The 16,390-nt window shown below is 33.5% G+C and overlaps 1 protein-coding gene and 1 non-coding gene across 2 annotated transcripts; both read left to right on the top strand.

The window, feature by feature from the left end:
• The first annotated feature begins 9,498 nt into the window (after positions 1-9,498).
• On the top strand, positions 9,499-15,953 carry LOC120269000 (eukaryotic translation initiation factor 2 subunit beta). Its single transcript, XM_039276281.1, has 10 exons — positions 9,499-9,592; positions 9,699-9,778; positions 9,867-9,972; positions 10,088-10,143; positions 10,246-10,300; positions 10,451-10,548; positions 10,936-11,081; positions 12,303-12,445; positions 13,236-13,321; positions 15,588-15,953. Exons 2-10 carry the CDS (start codon positions 9,728-9,730, stop codon positions 15,663-15,665), a joined length of 819 nt encoding a protein of 272 aa, XP_039132215.1. The 5' UTR covers positions 9,499-9,592; positions 9,699-9,727; the 3' UTR covers positions 15,666-15,953.
• Positions 13,496-13,581, top strand: LOC120269867. The gene has a single exon (XR_005539496.1). It is a non-coding gene; the product is annotated as a small nucleolar RNA SNORD34 (small nucleolar RNA).
• Positions 15,954-16,390: the final 437 nt, after the last annotated feature.

Raw genomic sequence — 16,390 nt, 5'->3', positions numbered from 1 at the left:
AATTAACACGTTATCATCCAACATACATGATAAAACCCCCCAAGGTTCACCAACACCCAGTGGCCTTGGGGGTCTAGTGTGTCATCATCCCACAACAAGCAATACAAACAAGCAAAATATGAAACAAAAGCATAAATGACACTCCCTAGATGAAATGGTGGAGGAGGAGGTGAAGAATGTGCCGAATGACGCTTTCCCCGCCAAAGGAGTGCCAAATGACGCTTCCTCTAGCCGCGGGTCTCCTTCTTTCAAATCGTGGTAAATCTCCCCTTGAATGATGTTGCCTTCTTGCCTTGAGAGTCTTGGACCTTGGGCTTGAATGATCTTCTAGCTTCCTTGCCCTTCTTCTCCTTCCCAAGGTCGCCCAAAATCTCCCAAGTGCTCTCCCCAAAATCGGCCAAGAAAAAGTCCAGCCAAAAGTAAAGTTCTTTTTCTGCCCTAAAAGTTGATATTTATATCCCCCGAGGCATACGGGTCGTATGGGGGTCGTATAGTACTCAAAAACCCTAGATTCGCGATCCATACGGGGTGCATACGTCCCCCATACTGGGTAGTATGGAAATCTGGGCAGACACTCTAAATCATTCCGCTGCTACAGTGCATACGGCCCCCATACTGGGTAGTATGGGGGTAGTATGAAATTCCTGTTTTCTTCTCTTTTCGCTCAAATGATATCTTCTTGTTCTCCATGGCTTCCTTATGCCCTACAAAGCAAATAATAGACGATTAAGCGCAAAACGGGCATCAAACCTCACAAAATACATGCAAAGTGAATATGATATATACATGAAAACATCTACATTTAGACACTTATCAGTACTATACACTTAAAAGTAGGGAAAAAACTATGTACATTCAGTAAAAAAAGGGCATACTTTGATTCAATTGAAAGAAAGATAAAATTCCAGACTTTACAACTACCACAGCTCCTTGTCATACAACACACTTAATGTCTACAAAATGTACAACAAGCAAAACATCCATGGCATTATAACAGGTTACACAATCCAAAAGAAATAACTACACATAAAAGCAATCAGTACATATCGATTCATTAACTAATTCAACATGATTGCCATGTGTTAAATATATCTATAGCCATCTAGTGTCTAGATTGAGTCCATTTATCCGTGGGTTGCACGATTACTATGTTATTGGTGTCATCATCTATACTCTCATTTAAAGATGTTGTGCCAACTTCTTCTTCTGAGGAATCTTCTACCATCTCCATCCTAATGAAATTGTGGAGCAAACAACATGTATTAATGATGCTTTGTTGGGTGTTCATACTATAGAAACTTGGATAGATAGAATTTTCCAATAAAATTTCAGAAACCTAAATGTTCTCTCGATAACATTCCTAGCACTAGTATATTTCATGTTGAAAAACTCTTTAGGAGTGTCTAGGTGACGCCCATCAGCCCCTGAACTCAAGTGATACCATTAGCCTTGAAAGGTGCAAGAAATCAGGGGCAATTTAGATATCTGACTTCGACTAAATAATAGAAACCTAAGATGCAAACATATTGTTTGTAAGACACATAAATTAGCAATAACATCATTAGAATCAACACGGTATATCTAATTTACCGTTTAGGACTTTTAGTCCATTTAGTTTTGTAACTGCATCCCTTAGTACTCGGACATCATAGCTGAACCCTCCCACCTGGATAGAACATATATAAACTGTATATCTTAACCATAAACGGCAAGTATATTGGTAGTAATTTCATATTTTCGCGTTCTAAATCTTGGATGATCAGTTTGGGTACATTCACCTTGATATGTGTCCCATCCAATGCTCAAAGACAATTTTACATCAGAGAAAAAAACATTATTGTTTACTCACTCATGTAATCCCGTCCTGCTTAAAAAATGAAAAAAAAACCTTGTAAATTTGATCAGTTACCTTAAACCATTTTTACTTAGTATCACTTGACTTCTCTAGGGCAGGTTTAGGCTTTTTTAGGAGAACACCATGACAGAATATAATTGACCTTGACACAGCATGAAAGTGCCGACTAACTATTTCCGCAGATCAAACAAAATCAAACTTGATTATCCTACTCTTGATATGGTGTGCTATAATGTTTAAGAACATTGTTACCATCTCCTCAACCATAACATTTCCTGTAGCCCATAATCTACTAGTGGTGGTCAATAATTGACACAGGTTATGAAAACAACGTTGATCCATGTGTAACTTACTGTTACGACTCCTAGTCCTACTGAGATCTTTTCTGGCACAAGCCCTTCCCTCGATGAATTTTATGTCACTTTCATAAATTACCCGTTTCAAGTATTCATGTTGTTTTCGGCACCTACTCGATGTTGACTCAATCTCATATTGAATTATTCTACTTTTATTATTATGTTATTTTTTGTTTTGCACAGGTAGCAATCATGAGATTTAAAACATAAAAGTAACACATATACATCTGGAAATACAATTTAACATTGTAAACCTCATCCACTTCTAAAATAATAGGTATATATGTCAAATTTATGAAAACCTAGATATATAAACACTAAATGCACATATAGATATGTATGTATGTAGACAGAGTTCAATAAAAATGCACATGTTTTCCATTTTCCTCTCATTATCATATTGATGTTTCACTATTGTCAATGTATGACCAATACATATATAAGACAAAGCTAAGTCATGTGTTTCCGTTCTATATCCAGATTCCAAACTATTGACCAATTGACCAATACATATAAAAGTGTCCATTCTATATTTTATCCTGCTCTAACTTTTGACCAGGTGTAGTTGTTGCCTATGATAGCAAAATTACCTTGTTTAAAGCAAAGAAGGTATGTTCTGCTCCAACACACAAAACCATTGTCTATGTAGACACTAACTTTTGGCTAATACATATTAAGTTGTATCTTGATGAACTAGCAAAGATGATTTGAGGTGTGAATAAGGTAAAGCTTAAGAAAAATTTATGTGTTTAGATTTTTATTATTTTTTTATTTTTTAATATTCTAGATAATCTTGAGCATGACGTGAACAATTAACCATTACATACTAATCCATGTAATTATTGTGAGTAAATCCATATAATTTCTAATTGCTTTTGTTTGTGATGTCTAGACAAAGACTAGAGATGTTGCCAAGGCAGGGAAGAAGAAGTAAGGTCTCTTCATCCTATTGATCAACTGTCTAAATTTTAAATGATACCAAGAAAATAAATCAGAGGCACAAATAAGCTAACAAAGCTACAAAAATCAACTAAAGTCCATTAAATCATAAACACACGCGCACCAAATTGTAGAAATCAGAGTTTCAAACCACATTCTTGCTGAAATCTCCAGCAAGGTAGACAATGCCTGTGATGGTGACGGTGAAAAAGCAAGCTCCGGTGATGACGATGATGATACCACGAAGGTCACCTAGATGGAGTCGATCACCCAAGAGAAAATTCTTTTTCTAGGGTGTCAATTGTTGTGGATTATATATATATATATATATATATGTATGTCTTTTTTTTGTTTGTTTTGTAATAGTAAAATAGTCATTTTTGTTTTGTTTTGAAAGGCCAAGTAATGGCTATTCCACCCAATATGGGAGAATGATCCATTCACCCTAGGAGGTTATGGTTACCAACCCAAATAATTCATTACTTACCCTAATTACAACCCGAACACATCAATGGGAATGTGTAATCAATGATTACCCTATCAGGGGTAATCATTGATGTAATCCAAATGCCTCTTAGTGTGGGATTTAAAAACCCCAAGTTTAAATTCTATTGGATACGGTAGTGATAAATAGCCCTGACAGTAGGTGCAAGTTTGTAGTCCGAATTCTGTACCACACAAGTTGAATGATCAAGGCTCATGCACACTATCTTAACTATATTGCAATTGCCACATTTGTCAATGTGTGCATATATATATATATATATATTCCATTACGTAAAGTTATGCTAATATATTACTATTATTTGTTAGAAATTTAGATGTAAATTTATTGTGCAACTCTTTCAATTTGTCTAGTTGGGGGATAAAGATTATTCCACACACAACAAAGAAGATGGATAGTCACCATACTACAATTTTTTTAAAATTTACCAATATTGATAAATTGGTAAAATTTTAAATTATTAGTAATTATATTTTTAAATTTACCAATATTGATAAACACTTATTAGTGCTAAACAAAATTTTTATTTCAAAATATTTAATTGTAATAATGTTAATTAACTAAACTTTAATTATTTCCGATATTTGAAAAGGTTCTCTTAATTTCACATTTTTATATTTCTACTTAAAAATCTATTTTAAGATTTTTAAATTATTAGTTCAAATTCTATTCAATGAATACATAATTTGGTGTACATTTACAGACAAAGCTTGGAAAAAAAATTAGTAGAACATTTGAATAGTAAATTACAAATAAAATCATTATTTCTTACCTTATAAGCTATTTTATATTGAATTGTCATCTAATTTTTCCATATAAGTTTCACCTACATTTACCAAGTTAATCACCATAGTAGTTTTTAACTCAACATTACTTGCCTTATTGACTAAATAGGTAGATCAATTGAATACCACAATGATGTTTAGTAGATGGGAATAAAATGAGGCAGGAATGGAATGAGAAGTAAAAAAATACTCATCCCTAAAATTATTCTCATTATATGAATAATTTAGTTGTTAGACAAGATAGGTGAATGGTATTGACTGTTATGCTGGAGGTGGTGTGTGGTTGCTTTTCTACCAAACACCATCAAAATTTGAATAGTAAAATAATAAAAAAAAGGAAATATCAAATTATGTAAAAGGGGCGTCTTAGTTCTAATGATCCAAATGAGAATCACCTCTCAAACAATTTTAACCTCCTGGAAGAAACTATTTTGGTTCAAATTAAAAAATATATATGTAAAATACTTTTTGGATTCTTAGTATTTACTAAATTAAATATTTTAAAACATGTTCTCATAAAATATGGGTGGCTCTATGATTGGCATCATCTGACACGTGTAGATGGTGGCTTGACAAAAATGATGGTGTGGCAAACAAGATGACATGGCAAGGTGATAAGGCATGGCAAAAGCATGTGGAGATATGGTGAAGCCTAGAAGCCTGTCTTTGGAGAATCTATTTTTGGCTAGAAGCATCAATGTGAAAAGATCTCTCTTGAAGAGCAAGCTATGAGGAGTATATCATAAAGTTATGATTTAATCTATCTTTGCTAAGATCCAAGATGATAAAATCTATCTTTGGTAATTATATTTCTCATGAGAGATTTATTAATTGAAAATCAAGGATTGCATGGAGCTTAGTTTGGTGAGAAGTTAATTGAAGGAACAAACTAAGATAGACAACATCAAACTATGAAGATCTTAAGATCGTAATTAGCAATACAATTTGAAAAAAAGATCCAAAGGTAATTACGGGAGGAGTTATTTGAAGACATAAGCTATTCAAGGGCACAAGTTATCTTTGGCAAGTGTATAGATCTGATAGAAGATTGATGACCCAAATTTAGATGAATGAAGATCATGCTTGGAAGATCTTAAAGAGCTAAACTTGGATGAAAGGAGATCAAATTTAGTAACAAGATATTGAAGACCAAACTTGGATGAATGAAGATTAAGTTTGAAAAGAATATTGTGGAGATTTTTGAGGAGCATCTTTAGTGAGATGGATTCTCACATTGGTAGGTGCGACTCTCGGGAAAGGGACCTACTGATATGACATGAGGAAGGAGGCTAGCTGCTGCCATGAAGAGCTCAGGAGGAATCGACTACATCGACGCAAAATGGAGCAACTAGGAGGATTGGAGGTGTCACTGGAACTCAATCAGGATTAGTAGGTGGGTAGCGTTACAAGCTTTGTTGCAACAGAAATTGCAATGTCAATCTTTGGAAGGTGTCCAAGTTAGGAAGTTGCGAAAAATCTAAAAGATAAATCTATTTTGGGATGTAGAGAGGTCTATATAAGATATCATGTTTTGAGATTTAGGATGTGCCATAAGTGAGAGATCTTAGTGTGTGGGTTAAGGAGAGTAAGCATCAAGCAATCTAGAGAGGGTTATTTATTGTTATTGTGTGAGTGAGAGTGAGTGTTGTACTCTTCATTATTTCCCTCTTTTAGTGAATTGTTCTCTTCGGGCTCGGCCCCTGAACTTAAGCAGGTTATGCCGAACTGGGTAAGTAATTCGTTGTTTCCTTTCTCTTGAATGTTTGATTGTGCATGTATGCGCAGGCCCCGCCCCCACTTACTCTTTTGAAGCTTGTGCACGCTCTTACTTTTTTTAGGGACCTTGCCCAGTCATCTTAGCCAGTGTAAACCCTTGTTTAGATTATAGTTTCAATTGGGTAAATATGACCCCTCCCCCTCTTTCTTCTTCTTTCTTTTTGTAAACCCTTGTTTAGATTATAGTTTCAATTGGGTAAATATGACCCCCTCCCCCCCCTCTTTCTTCTTCTTCTGGAAAGATTATAGTTTTTATTATTGGTTTAATCCAATCATTCTCTATGGATTTTATTCAATTTTTGCTTTAGTAAAATTATTTGTTTTTGATTAATCTTTGATTCACTTAGTTTTTGATTCACTAGAGCTCTCCAAGTGATCAGTTTCTCCTCTAATTTTTTAAAATTTTCTATAGATTTTTTTTTTTTTTTGGATGAATTTGTTTCAACTTTCAATGATGTTTTGGTATTGATATAGTTTGTTTAGTGGATATGATAAGAACTATAGGATATGATAGACAATCATATCTTGCTGCTGTCCTTCATTTGGTGTGCCAATATGATATAATAGTCTTATTCTATTGGGCCATTTTATCATACCGGAGACATAATAATGAACCATATAGGAGGAGTTAGGATAGAAACAAGTAGGATATGATAAAAAAATAAATTTAGGGTTTCATTGTATTTTTTTTATATTTTAAACACGATGCTTGGGACAAGAAGCTTGTCAACAACTAGATTGAACACTAATATCACTATTTTAAGTAATATTTTACGCATTTAGAATGGTTAAAAGGTTTCTCCGTTAATCTTCATGCTTGAGTAGATTATTTTTCATCTAAATATATATTTTTTTAATCATGTTTAACTTTTAGTTTCTCTAGTTTGATGATTTTTTTTTCAAATTGATTTTGATGTGATTTATTTATTTTCCATTAATGAGTTTATTACTATAGTTTTATATCATATTGATGACTTTGTGTATGATTTTTTCTAATGAAATAGATATTAACTATAATTTTTGCAAGTTGGTGATATTGCAATCTATATATTTGTGGACATTTTTTATGAGTTATTTATTTTTTAAAATTTTAAAATATACCGATAAGTAAATTATTAAAGAAAAATTTCAAAAAAGTGTATTTTAAAAAAAAAATATAACTATATTATAAAGGGTAATTTTATCTATTTACATACCATTCATTTCATATCATGTCCGTCCACTTTAAACATAAAATAGGATGATAAAATGCTAGTTTATCCGGTGCGCATTAAATATATGATAAGATATGAGTTTATCATGCCTATATTCTATGTGACTCATATCCAGTCCTCATATCATATCAGTCCATATTCTATCCTGTCGACCAAACGGACTTATAACACCCATAAAAATATTTAGGTGACATTCTTTGGATTTCTTTGGCATTGATATGAATTTATTTCTCCAAGATTATCTCTAAACATAAACGGCTAATTTATTAAAATATTGTTTAATTTTAAATTATTTCTTTAAATGCGCATTTCCGTAATTATTTACGGAAATGCGCATTTTATATTTTTTTTATTATTTTTTTTAAACAGCCGGTCCCACTCTAATTTTTTAATATTTAAATTTAATTTTTTAAAAAAACAGAGGGGCCCGTTATTTTTTTAATATTAAGTTTTTATTTTTTTAAGAACTGCGGGTCCCGATAGTTTTTAAATTAAAAACATTTTACATTCAAACCCTTATAATTTTCATTAATTTTTCTTATAACTTATTTTTTCTCACTTCTACTATGTTATTTTTACTTTCACTAATTATAACCGGTTGTTAATAATTTAAATAAATAATTTTAATATTTTTTCAACATAATAAAATTTTAAATATTTAAAAAAAATTCACATGTAAAAATTACTCCCATAACTAAACCAAACTCACTTGATATTTTGAATGTGTGTAATTACTCCCATACGATATTTGATGTGTGTAATTATTTGATCATCTGTAATTTCTATATTTTCTTTAATAGTTCTCTTTAAATTGGCTAAAGAGATATCATTTTCTATATAAAAACAAGAATGATCATCCGATGAAAATATTGCCGTCTCCTCACTTGTAGTGATTGAACCATTATAAGTAAACCAAAAGCAAGTGATTTTTTTTCCTGCATTGTAGAAAATGAAAAAGTGTGAGTGGACCGTTAAGTTAAAAAAATATTAAAAAAATATAAAATGTATATTTCCATAAATACTTATAGGAATACATAATTCGTAAATAATTAAAAAAATGTTTTAATAAAAAAAGCAAAAAAGAAAAAAAGAAAAAAAAAGAGGAAGCTTATATGAAAGTCAACTAGTTAACACGGATAGAAAAAACATACCCGAGTCCATTTATCAAAATTGAGTAACTAAAGAACCGTAGTGGAAGCTTATTCTTTCGTCAAGAGTTCCTCACGGGCCTCGGTCGGTGTTCCTCTCGACCAGCGTTGTCTCCTCGCTCGAAAGATAATGAGAATATGAATTTTCCTAGATTTAATGTAAAAAAATAAAAATAACATTGCAAAGAAAATAAAAAAACTACTAAACGACAAAAAAATTTTTAAAGAAGAGCCTTCTATATCGATAATTTTTTTCTTATAGAAATACTTGTGTGTTTTAGAAAAAAAATTTGGAGGGTTTATATAGCTCCACCCTAACAAATGGACTGGCTAAGATCAATTTTCATCCAAATCGGCTCTCATGAATGCTAGAGTACTAATTCCACCAATAATTCATCCCAACAACCCCTTATGATGAAAAAAATATTAAAATTATTTATTTAAATTATTAATGATTTAGGGTTATAATTAGTGAAAGTAAAAAAATAACATAAGTAGAGTGAGAAAAAATAAGTTATAAGAAAAATTAATGAAAATTATAAGGGTTTGAATGTAAAATGTTTTTAATTTAAAAACTATCGGGACCCGCAGTTCTTAAAAAAATAAAAACTTAATATTAAAAAAATAACGGACCCCTCTGTTTTTAAAAAAAATTAAATTTAAATATAAAAAATTAGAGTGGGACCGGCTGTTTAAAAAAAAATAATAAAAAAATATAAAATGCGCATTTCCGTAAATAATTACGGAAATACGCATTTAAGGAAATAATTTAAAATTAAACAATATTTTAATAAATTAGTCAACATAAACACCCTTAAAAATGTATTGTGGCTAGATATGTAATTTTGATATTGTCAAGGGGCCTACAAGAAAAATCTCCTGTCTAAATTGTCCAAAATGCCCCGCATTCAATCCCAAGCTCTCTGAATCGATAAATAGAGAAAACCCTTATCCCTTCTCCAAGCCACCAAAAGCCCCAAAACCTTCCGATCATCTCCGGCATCGTCTTCGAAGGTACCCATCTCTTCACCTCCTTGCGAATCTCCATCCATTTCTTCTTGTTTTTCTCTAATTTGTAATCTTTCAATCGATTCATGGTGTCTGGGGTTTGATTTTGCAGTGTTTGGTGTCGAATTGGGGATTCCACTGATGGCGGATGAGAAAGAGATCCCTCCGGGGATGAAGGACGAGGTTGCAGAGGTATTGATCTTATTTGTTGCTCCAGTGTGTTAGATTTGCATGAGTTGTTGATTTGTTTGTTTGTTTGTTTGTTTTTGTTGTGTTGAAGTTTGTGCCGTTCGATCCGTCGAAGAAGAAGAAAAAGAAGAAGGTTTTGATCCAGGATCCTGCTGAGGAGGCGGAGAAGCTGGCTGAGAAGACGGAGAATTTGACAGGTTTGTTTTGGTTGATTGGAAGTTGGGGGTATTGGTATATTGGTATATTGGGATATTCCATGATTGGTGAAGTGCAATTTGTTGAAAAATTTGGGTTCTTGTTTCTGATTCTCAGTTAGTGATGCACCTGAGCCGAGTTTTGTTGGCATGAAGAAAAAGAAGAAGAAGCCGGTTAGTATCTTGCTTAAATGATGTTCGGGTATGATAGATTATGGGTTGCATTTGCAGGAGAAATTTGTTATTAGTTGATGTTTTGGTGTCTTGGTTTTTCAGGTAGAGACTGAGGTTGTCAGCGAGGAACAGGAGGATGCTGGAGAGGATCTTGATGGTAGGAAGTGTGTTTTATTTGTTTATTTACTTTTTTTTTTATCAATTAATATGTCAATATATATATATATATATATATATTTGCTGTTATTTCTGATTGTTTATAGAGAGTAGTGAGACACATTATGCAATGAGTTACATTGTGGTTTAGGTGACCACGCTGGAGAAGATGAGGAAGGGGAAGGAATTGTGCTGGGACGTGTGCGATATCCGTGGGAGGGCACTGATAGAGATTACTTATATGAGGAGGTATGCACCTTGGATTTCTGTGTTTTATCATATAGGTTTCCGAATAGAGGTGGTTCATCATTAATTACTGAATGAACAAACATGCCTTTAAAGCTATTACTTGATAGCTTTATGCTGCCTGCATTGCTTATTTGCTTTGGTTTTAACCAAGGGATCTGATATATTATTTATATAAAAATTTAATTTTGAATCAAATCTTTTGGTATCACCTTCTGAAGTACAATAAGATCATTTTTTTTCTTTTACTTTTCTTGCATCAGGTGGCCATGATGCTGCTTCATGTATTAGCTCTTAGCTTTCATGAATTTTGTTTGTTTCACATAGTCTTTCTTTTTTCCCCCTCATGAATTAGTTTATTTGTTGGTATATTTGTTTTTGACCATGCAGCTTCTGGATAGAGTTTTCAATATCTTAAGGGAGAATAATCCAGATCTTGCTGGGGATAGGCGTAGAACTGTAATGAGGCCCCCACAGGTTCTCAGAGAAGGAACAAAGAAGACGGTTTTTGTGAACTTTATGGATCTTTGCAAAACGTAAGATCTGGTTTCCCTTGATATATGTTTTATTGCCCTCACGTCTTCAAATAGTGGTTCTTGATTTTCCCTATGAATATTTTTGGTGTTTGTTCTGCATGGTTGAAATTCTTTTGGTAATATTGGTATTAGAAGCATGGTATCTCCTCAAAAAACCTTTTTGGGAAGGCTACATGTCTTTATGTGTTTTGGATCATTTACCTCTTTCTTCATATTTATTCCTTGTTAAGCTTAGTTGCAACTAATTTCCAGTTGTTTAGAAATGTGGATGTTTAATTTGTCATCTGTGTGATTTGAACTCAAGAAACTGTTACAAGTGTTTTATGTTGTTAGATTTTTCTGAACTGTTTATAAACATGAATTTTTGTGTATAAATTTTTGTTTTCCTTCTTAGGACATAATTATTTCAGCACTTTATGATTGAATTTTATCATTGTGGGAGCAGACTCAGCAGAGCAATGCTTGCATTTACAACTGAATGTTTTCCTACCAGATCATTTTTTATGGACTGCCATGGTAGACATTTAGACCCTTTCAGCACTAAGGATTCAATATGGTAGTTGTTAATAACACTTGTATCTGTTGCTGGCACATCATCCTTGGCTGTTTACAAAATGACACTTGGATAGTTGTTGATACCATTGCGTAAGAATTTCACATATGCATCATTCTGCTTACTATGTTAGAAATTGTTGTTGTTATTTTTATTATTTTTTGTGTGCCCTGCAAATTTGTTTTTGTGTAAAAACCATAAGCCATGCCGTGGTCTTAAGTCAGATGGAGAGCGCTATCTTACTATGTTGATTATATTTACACACATACACATATTATTTGTTAATTTTTACGGGGGGGGTTTGATTCAAGGTCTTCACTCTATTAGTCATGATTCTACAAGGTCTTCTGTGTTCTTCTTGATTCTGCTGATTTGCTTTCCAAGTATTTGCAGTGTTCTGCAATTGTCAGTTGATGTTGCCACCATGAAATAAATTCAGTTTTACTTGCTAAAGTGTTTCTTGTGACTATTTTAAGTTTATTCAGTTTCCTTTTGGGATATCGTGGCTTGTATCAGCAGTTCAAAGAATTTTGGTTGTGAAATGATAGAGTAAATTATGCAACAACAATAAATTTCCAGCTTTTCCCTTCTTCGGAGCATATACCTTCATTGGGTTTTTTTTTGTAATAATTTGAATTCTTGAAGGCTCAACATATTTCATTGTCCAGGATGCATAGGCAGCCAGAACATGTTATGACCTTTTTGCTTGCTGAAATGGGAACAAGTGGATCCCTTGATGGGCAGCAGAGGCTGGTTGTTAAGGGCAGATTTGCTCCCAAGAATTTTGAGGGTATACTTAGAAGATATGTTAGTAAGTACTTTATCATTGTTACCACATATTTTCAGTTTTTGCAGTTACTGATGACTTTTGGATATCTTTTATCATTAAATTAAATTGGACCATTTTCCCTGACTTAAGCATCAGCAAAAGTTAATAAACCAAGTTAACAATGAAATTTGATGAACTCCTTTGTTATATACTTCTTTGATGAATAACCTGTTCCCCAAATTGATTTAATTGACATTCAATGCTGAAGGGAATTAGTTGCTTTTAACGGAGATTAAACCATTAGAATCAGAGTTTGTATCAGAGCTGTATTCTAAAATTCAATTATGCACTTCAGTGTTGGATTTTCATGTGTGTCCATTTACAGGCTTGTTAACTCAGTTCGGGCAACTTAAGTTGTTTTGTTATCTTGCAAAACCCAAGGCTAAAGCCACGAATCTAAGTTTTCTGCTTTAGGAAACTGTATTTGACTTGATTTTTTAAATTTTCCATTATTGTTGTAGTAATGGGGTTTTCATGTTGCTATGTTAGCCTTTTGACTTTTCATGGGAAAGGACTATTTAAAGTTAGAATAACCTAAAATGGAGCAACTATACTATGTGTTCTGTTGACTGTGAAAATGGAGAAAGATTCAGTTGAGTCCATATATCCATTATTTAATAGGATAGCTCGTTACCACAGTAAATAATGGTAAATAATTGAGATTTGTTTGGTCAATACTATCGTTGTGGCAAAAGGTAAAGTCCTTTTTTTTCTACTTTTGAAGTGATGTCTAACTTAGATCAATATAAATTCACTAACATTTTGTCTACAGATGAATATGTCATATGCAATGGCTGCAAAAGTCCAGATACTATACTTTCAAAGGAGAACCGCTTGTTCTTTCTCCGCTGTGAGCAGGTACTCCTTTGTTACAATATTATGAATCAATGGTTTTTCTTTAAATCAGATATTTTGTGCCTTGTATTTTGAAATTATGATTTCTGGTTCTTATTTCTTTAAATCACATACCCATGTGTTATATTTTTTTCTAGTGACAAGGTGGCCTGGTTAGTAATCATTTGGAATTTGAAATAGGCCTATGATGAACAGATTATAATGCCTACATTGCTTGATGCATTCTATGATAAGAACATAATATCCATCTGTCAGAGGCCTTAATGAGAATTTTTTTAGCTACACTACATGCCTATTTGTACCTATTTGTTTTATCCCATGCTTTTGTATCATTACCATTGTTTAAAAAGGCGATTGAGGCGTACGCCTCGAGGCGAGGCGGTGACGGCCTGCCTCGAGGCATACGCTTCCATGGCCGGGTGGCGGCTTACGCCTCAACCGGGTGAGGCGCTCCGCCTCGAGGCTCGTCGCCTCGAGGCTCAAGAGGCGACGCCCTCAAGAAGCAACAAAAAATGGCTAAGAACTAAGGGCCGAAGGGGACGGTTGTTGCGGAGGTCGGAGAGGATGCGGGCACTCGAGGTTGCGAGCCCCGGTGTCTTTGAGCGGGGCGTCTTTGAGCGGGTGATGATGGTGGTGGCGACGGGGCGTCTTTGAGCGGGCGCGTCTTTGAGCGGGTGATGATGGTGGCGGCGTGGGCGTCTTTGAGCGGGTGATGATGGTGGCGACGGGGCGTCTTTTGAGCGGGCACGTCTTTGAGCGGATGATGATGGTGGCGACGTGGGCTAGGGGTTTACAAATCAAACCATTATCAACGATTCAACGGTTGAGATTATTTGAAAAATAAAAAAATTAATTATATAATAATATATCAAAATGTTAATAAAAAAATTATTAAAAAAATATTTATAATTTAAATAATATCAATCATTATCATTATCAATGGACGATGGAGGCTAGGGTTTTTTTACAAACTTATAAATTATAATCATCAAATCATTATCCATTAATTAGATTATTTTTAAAAAATAATTATATAATATATATATTAATAATATATCAAAGATGATAATAAAAATTATAAAAATATTTAATATGTTTATAATTTAAATATTAATTTAACACTAATAATTAATATACATTAACCATTATTCTTTATTCATTATCTACAAGTTATGATTATTTAGTCTATATTATGAATTATCATTTATATTTTTTAAGTTTTTGTTGAGGCTTACGCCTCGGATCGCCTCGAGGCTTACGCCTCGCCTCATAAGAGCAAAACGCCTCAAGTACGCCTTTCGCCTTTTTAAACCTTGATCATTACGACATATTTTGGTTTTTTTTTTTTTGGATAATATTATTATGGGCTTCCTAGTGACTAGGTAGCCTGTTGAATGTATTCATTTGACATTTTGTATTGGCCTATGATGAACAGATTAAGATGCTGACATTGCTTGATAGTTCAATGATAAAAACATAATATCCATCTGTCTGAGGCCTCCTTAAGATGCTTTTGTGTTATGCTATGTATGCTTCATTTATTCCATGGGTTTTTGGCTCTGCTGCATATTTTTGGGTGTTTGGTTACGGGCTTGATGTTGCCAGCTAGCCTGTGTTGCTTGAACAAAGCTGTCATTCTTATTGTTACCACTTTGGCTAGTTTTGTGGTTTAGGTCATGCAATTTTTCTTTTTTTTAATGGGTTTCCATACTATGTATGTGTATAAGAACTATGTCCTGGCACCACTTTGTGCGGATCCCAATATACTTTTTTCTGCTTTAGGAGAGGCTTTTGCAGGAAATTGATTTGGAATTGGGAAATAGAAGAAAACTAGTTATCATGTTAGCAGATAATGCTCTAGATTTGGTTTCCCACATACTTAAGAAATCACCTCTTTAAATGGTAATGCTTACCTAATAAATGTTACCATGTGCGATAGATAAGCTTCGATTTCATACTGCAAATCATTATATGACTTGCTTCCATAAGTGCAATATACCCATATTTCTGATATACTATATATCATGAAAAATATTTAACTTTGAAAATTAAGTGTGAATTATTAGTAAATTTACTATTTCATCAGACATGTCTATCAGCTAAATTATGTGATTCAGTTGTCATCTTCAGTGGCTTGAATGTCATGTGATTTTTGTTCTTCTTTGGGCACAATATGCCAAGAGTGCTATAGTGATAGTTCTCATGGAATTTTTTGGTCCTGGAACCTTTTCATTTTCACATAACCCGTGTTCCGTCAATTGTCTTGCAGTGTGGTTCTCATCGATCAGTTGCACCAATTAAGGCTGGGTTTGTTGCTCGTGTGGGACGTCGCAAAGCAGGGACATAAATTTTTCATCTGCCAGGAAACAGTTCTAAGCTCATGCTTTAACTTAGCTCTGCAATTTTAGTTGAGGCTATGTTTCTTGCTAAAGTACTATTGTTAAGAACTTGCTTGTGTCTTTCCTATATCTTTACTGTTCAAATCATCTTAAAGTGTTGTGATTGTGTGGCATCCCAATCAGATTTTGGTTTTGGATTTTGCCCTTGTTTCTGAAATGCACCGCCTTCTGACTGCATTTTGTATCTAACCAAATTTTTGGCTGCATGGTTTGCAAATTGTCAGAGTTTGGAGTTATCATCTGGCTCTGGATTGATATGTGATTGCAGTGTTATTAGTGTTTTCCTTGCTAAACCTGGATATTTCATATGAAAATTTTCCATTAGCATTTTAAATGTAATCCAGAGTGGCATTGGAAACACTGATGCTTGTTGTAAACTCCAGCATCAATGCCCTTGTCCATTTCATGTATTTTATTTGTGGATCCCTTGCTCAAAAAATTTAGTGCCCTTTCTGCCACATTTTTTGTCCTAGAGGTCAGCGTTAAGGATGTGTTTCTTTTGTGTTTTGGAGCAGGCTTTGTAATGGTGAAGGTTTTGGTAAATTCATGTCCAGGCACATGCAAAGATTGAGAATTTTTTTTTGAAAAGGGCAAAAATTGAGAATTGCTTTGGCCGCCTGGAGAAATAGTGCTTGCTTATTTGTCTTTGTAAATTGGTTTTTTTTCCTGTATA

The sequence above is a fragment of the Dioscorea cayenensis genome, chromosome 9, assembly GCF_009730915.1.
Source record: "Dioscorea cayenensis subsp. rotundata cultivar TDr96_F1 chromosome 9, TDr96_F1_v2_PseudoChromosome.rev07_lg8_w22 25.fasta, whole genome shotgun sequence".
In the NCBI taxonomy this organism is placed as follows: domain Eukaryota; kingdom Viridiplantae; phylum Streptophyta; class Magnoliopsida; order Dioscoreales; family Dioscoreaceae; genus Dioscorea; species Dioscorea cayenensis.
Note: the sequence above shows the minus strand (reverse complement) of the source record. Positions and strands in the feature narration are given on the sequence as shown.

Bases quoted from the DNA above. Each gene is read 5' to 3' on its own strand.
- LOC120269000 (XM_039276281.1), top strand. From the start codon at position 9,728: ATGGCGGATGAGAAAGAGATCCCTCCGGGGATGAAGGACGAGGTTGCA. The intron at 9,779-9,866 runs GTATTGATCTTA...GTTGTGTTGAAG, and splicing joins TGAAGGACGAGGTTGCAGAG to TTTGTGCCGTTCGATCCGTC. The intron at 9,973-10,087 runs GTTTGTTTTGGT...TCTGATTCTCAG, and splicing joins GAAGACGGAGAATTTGACAG to TTAGTGATGCACCTGAGCCG.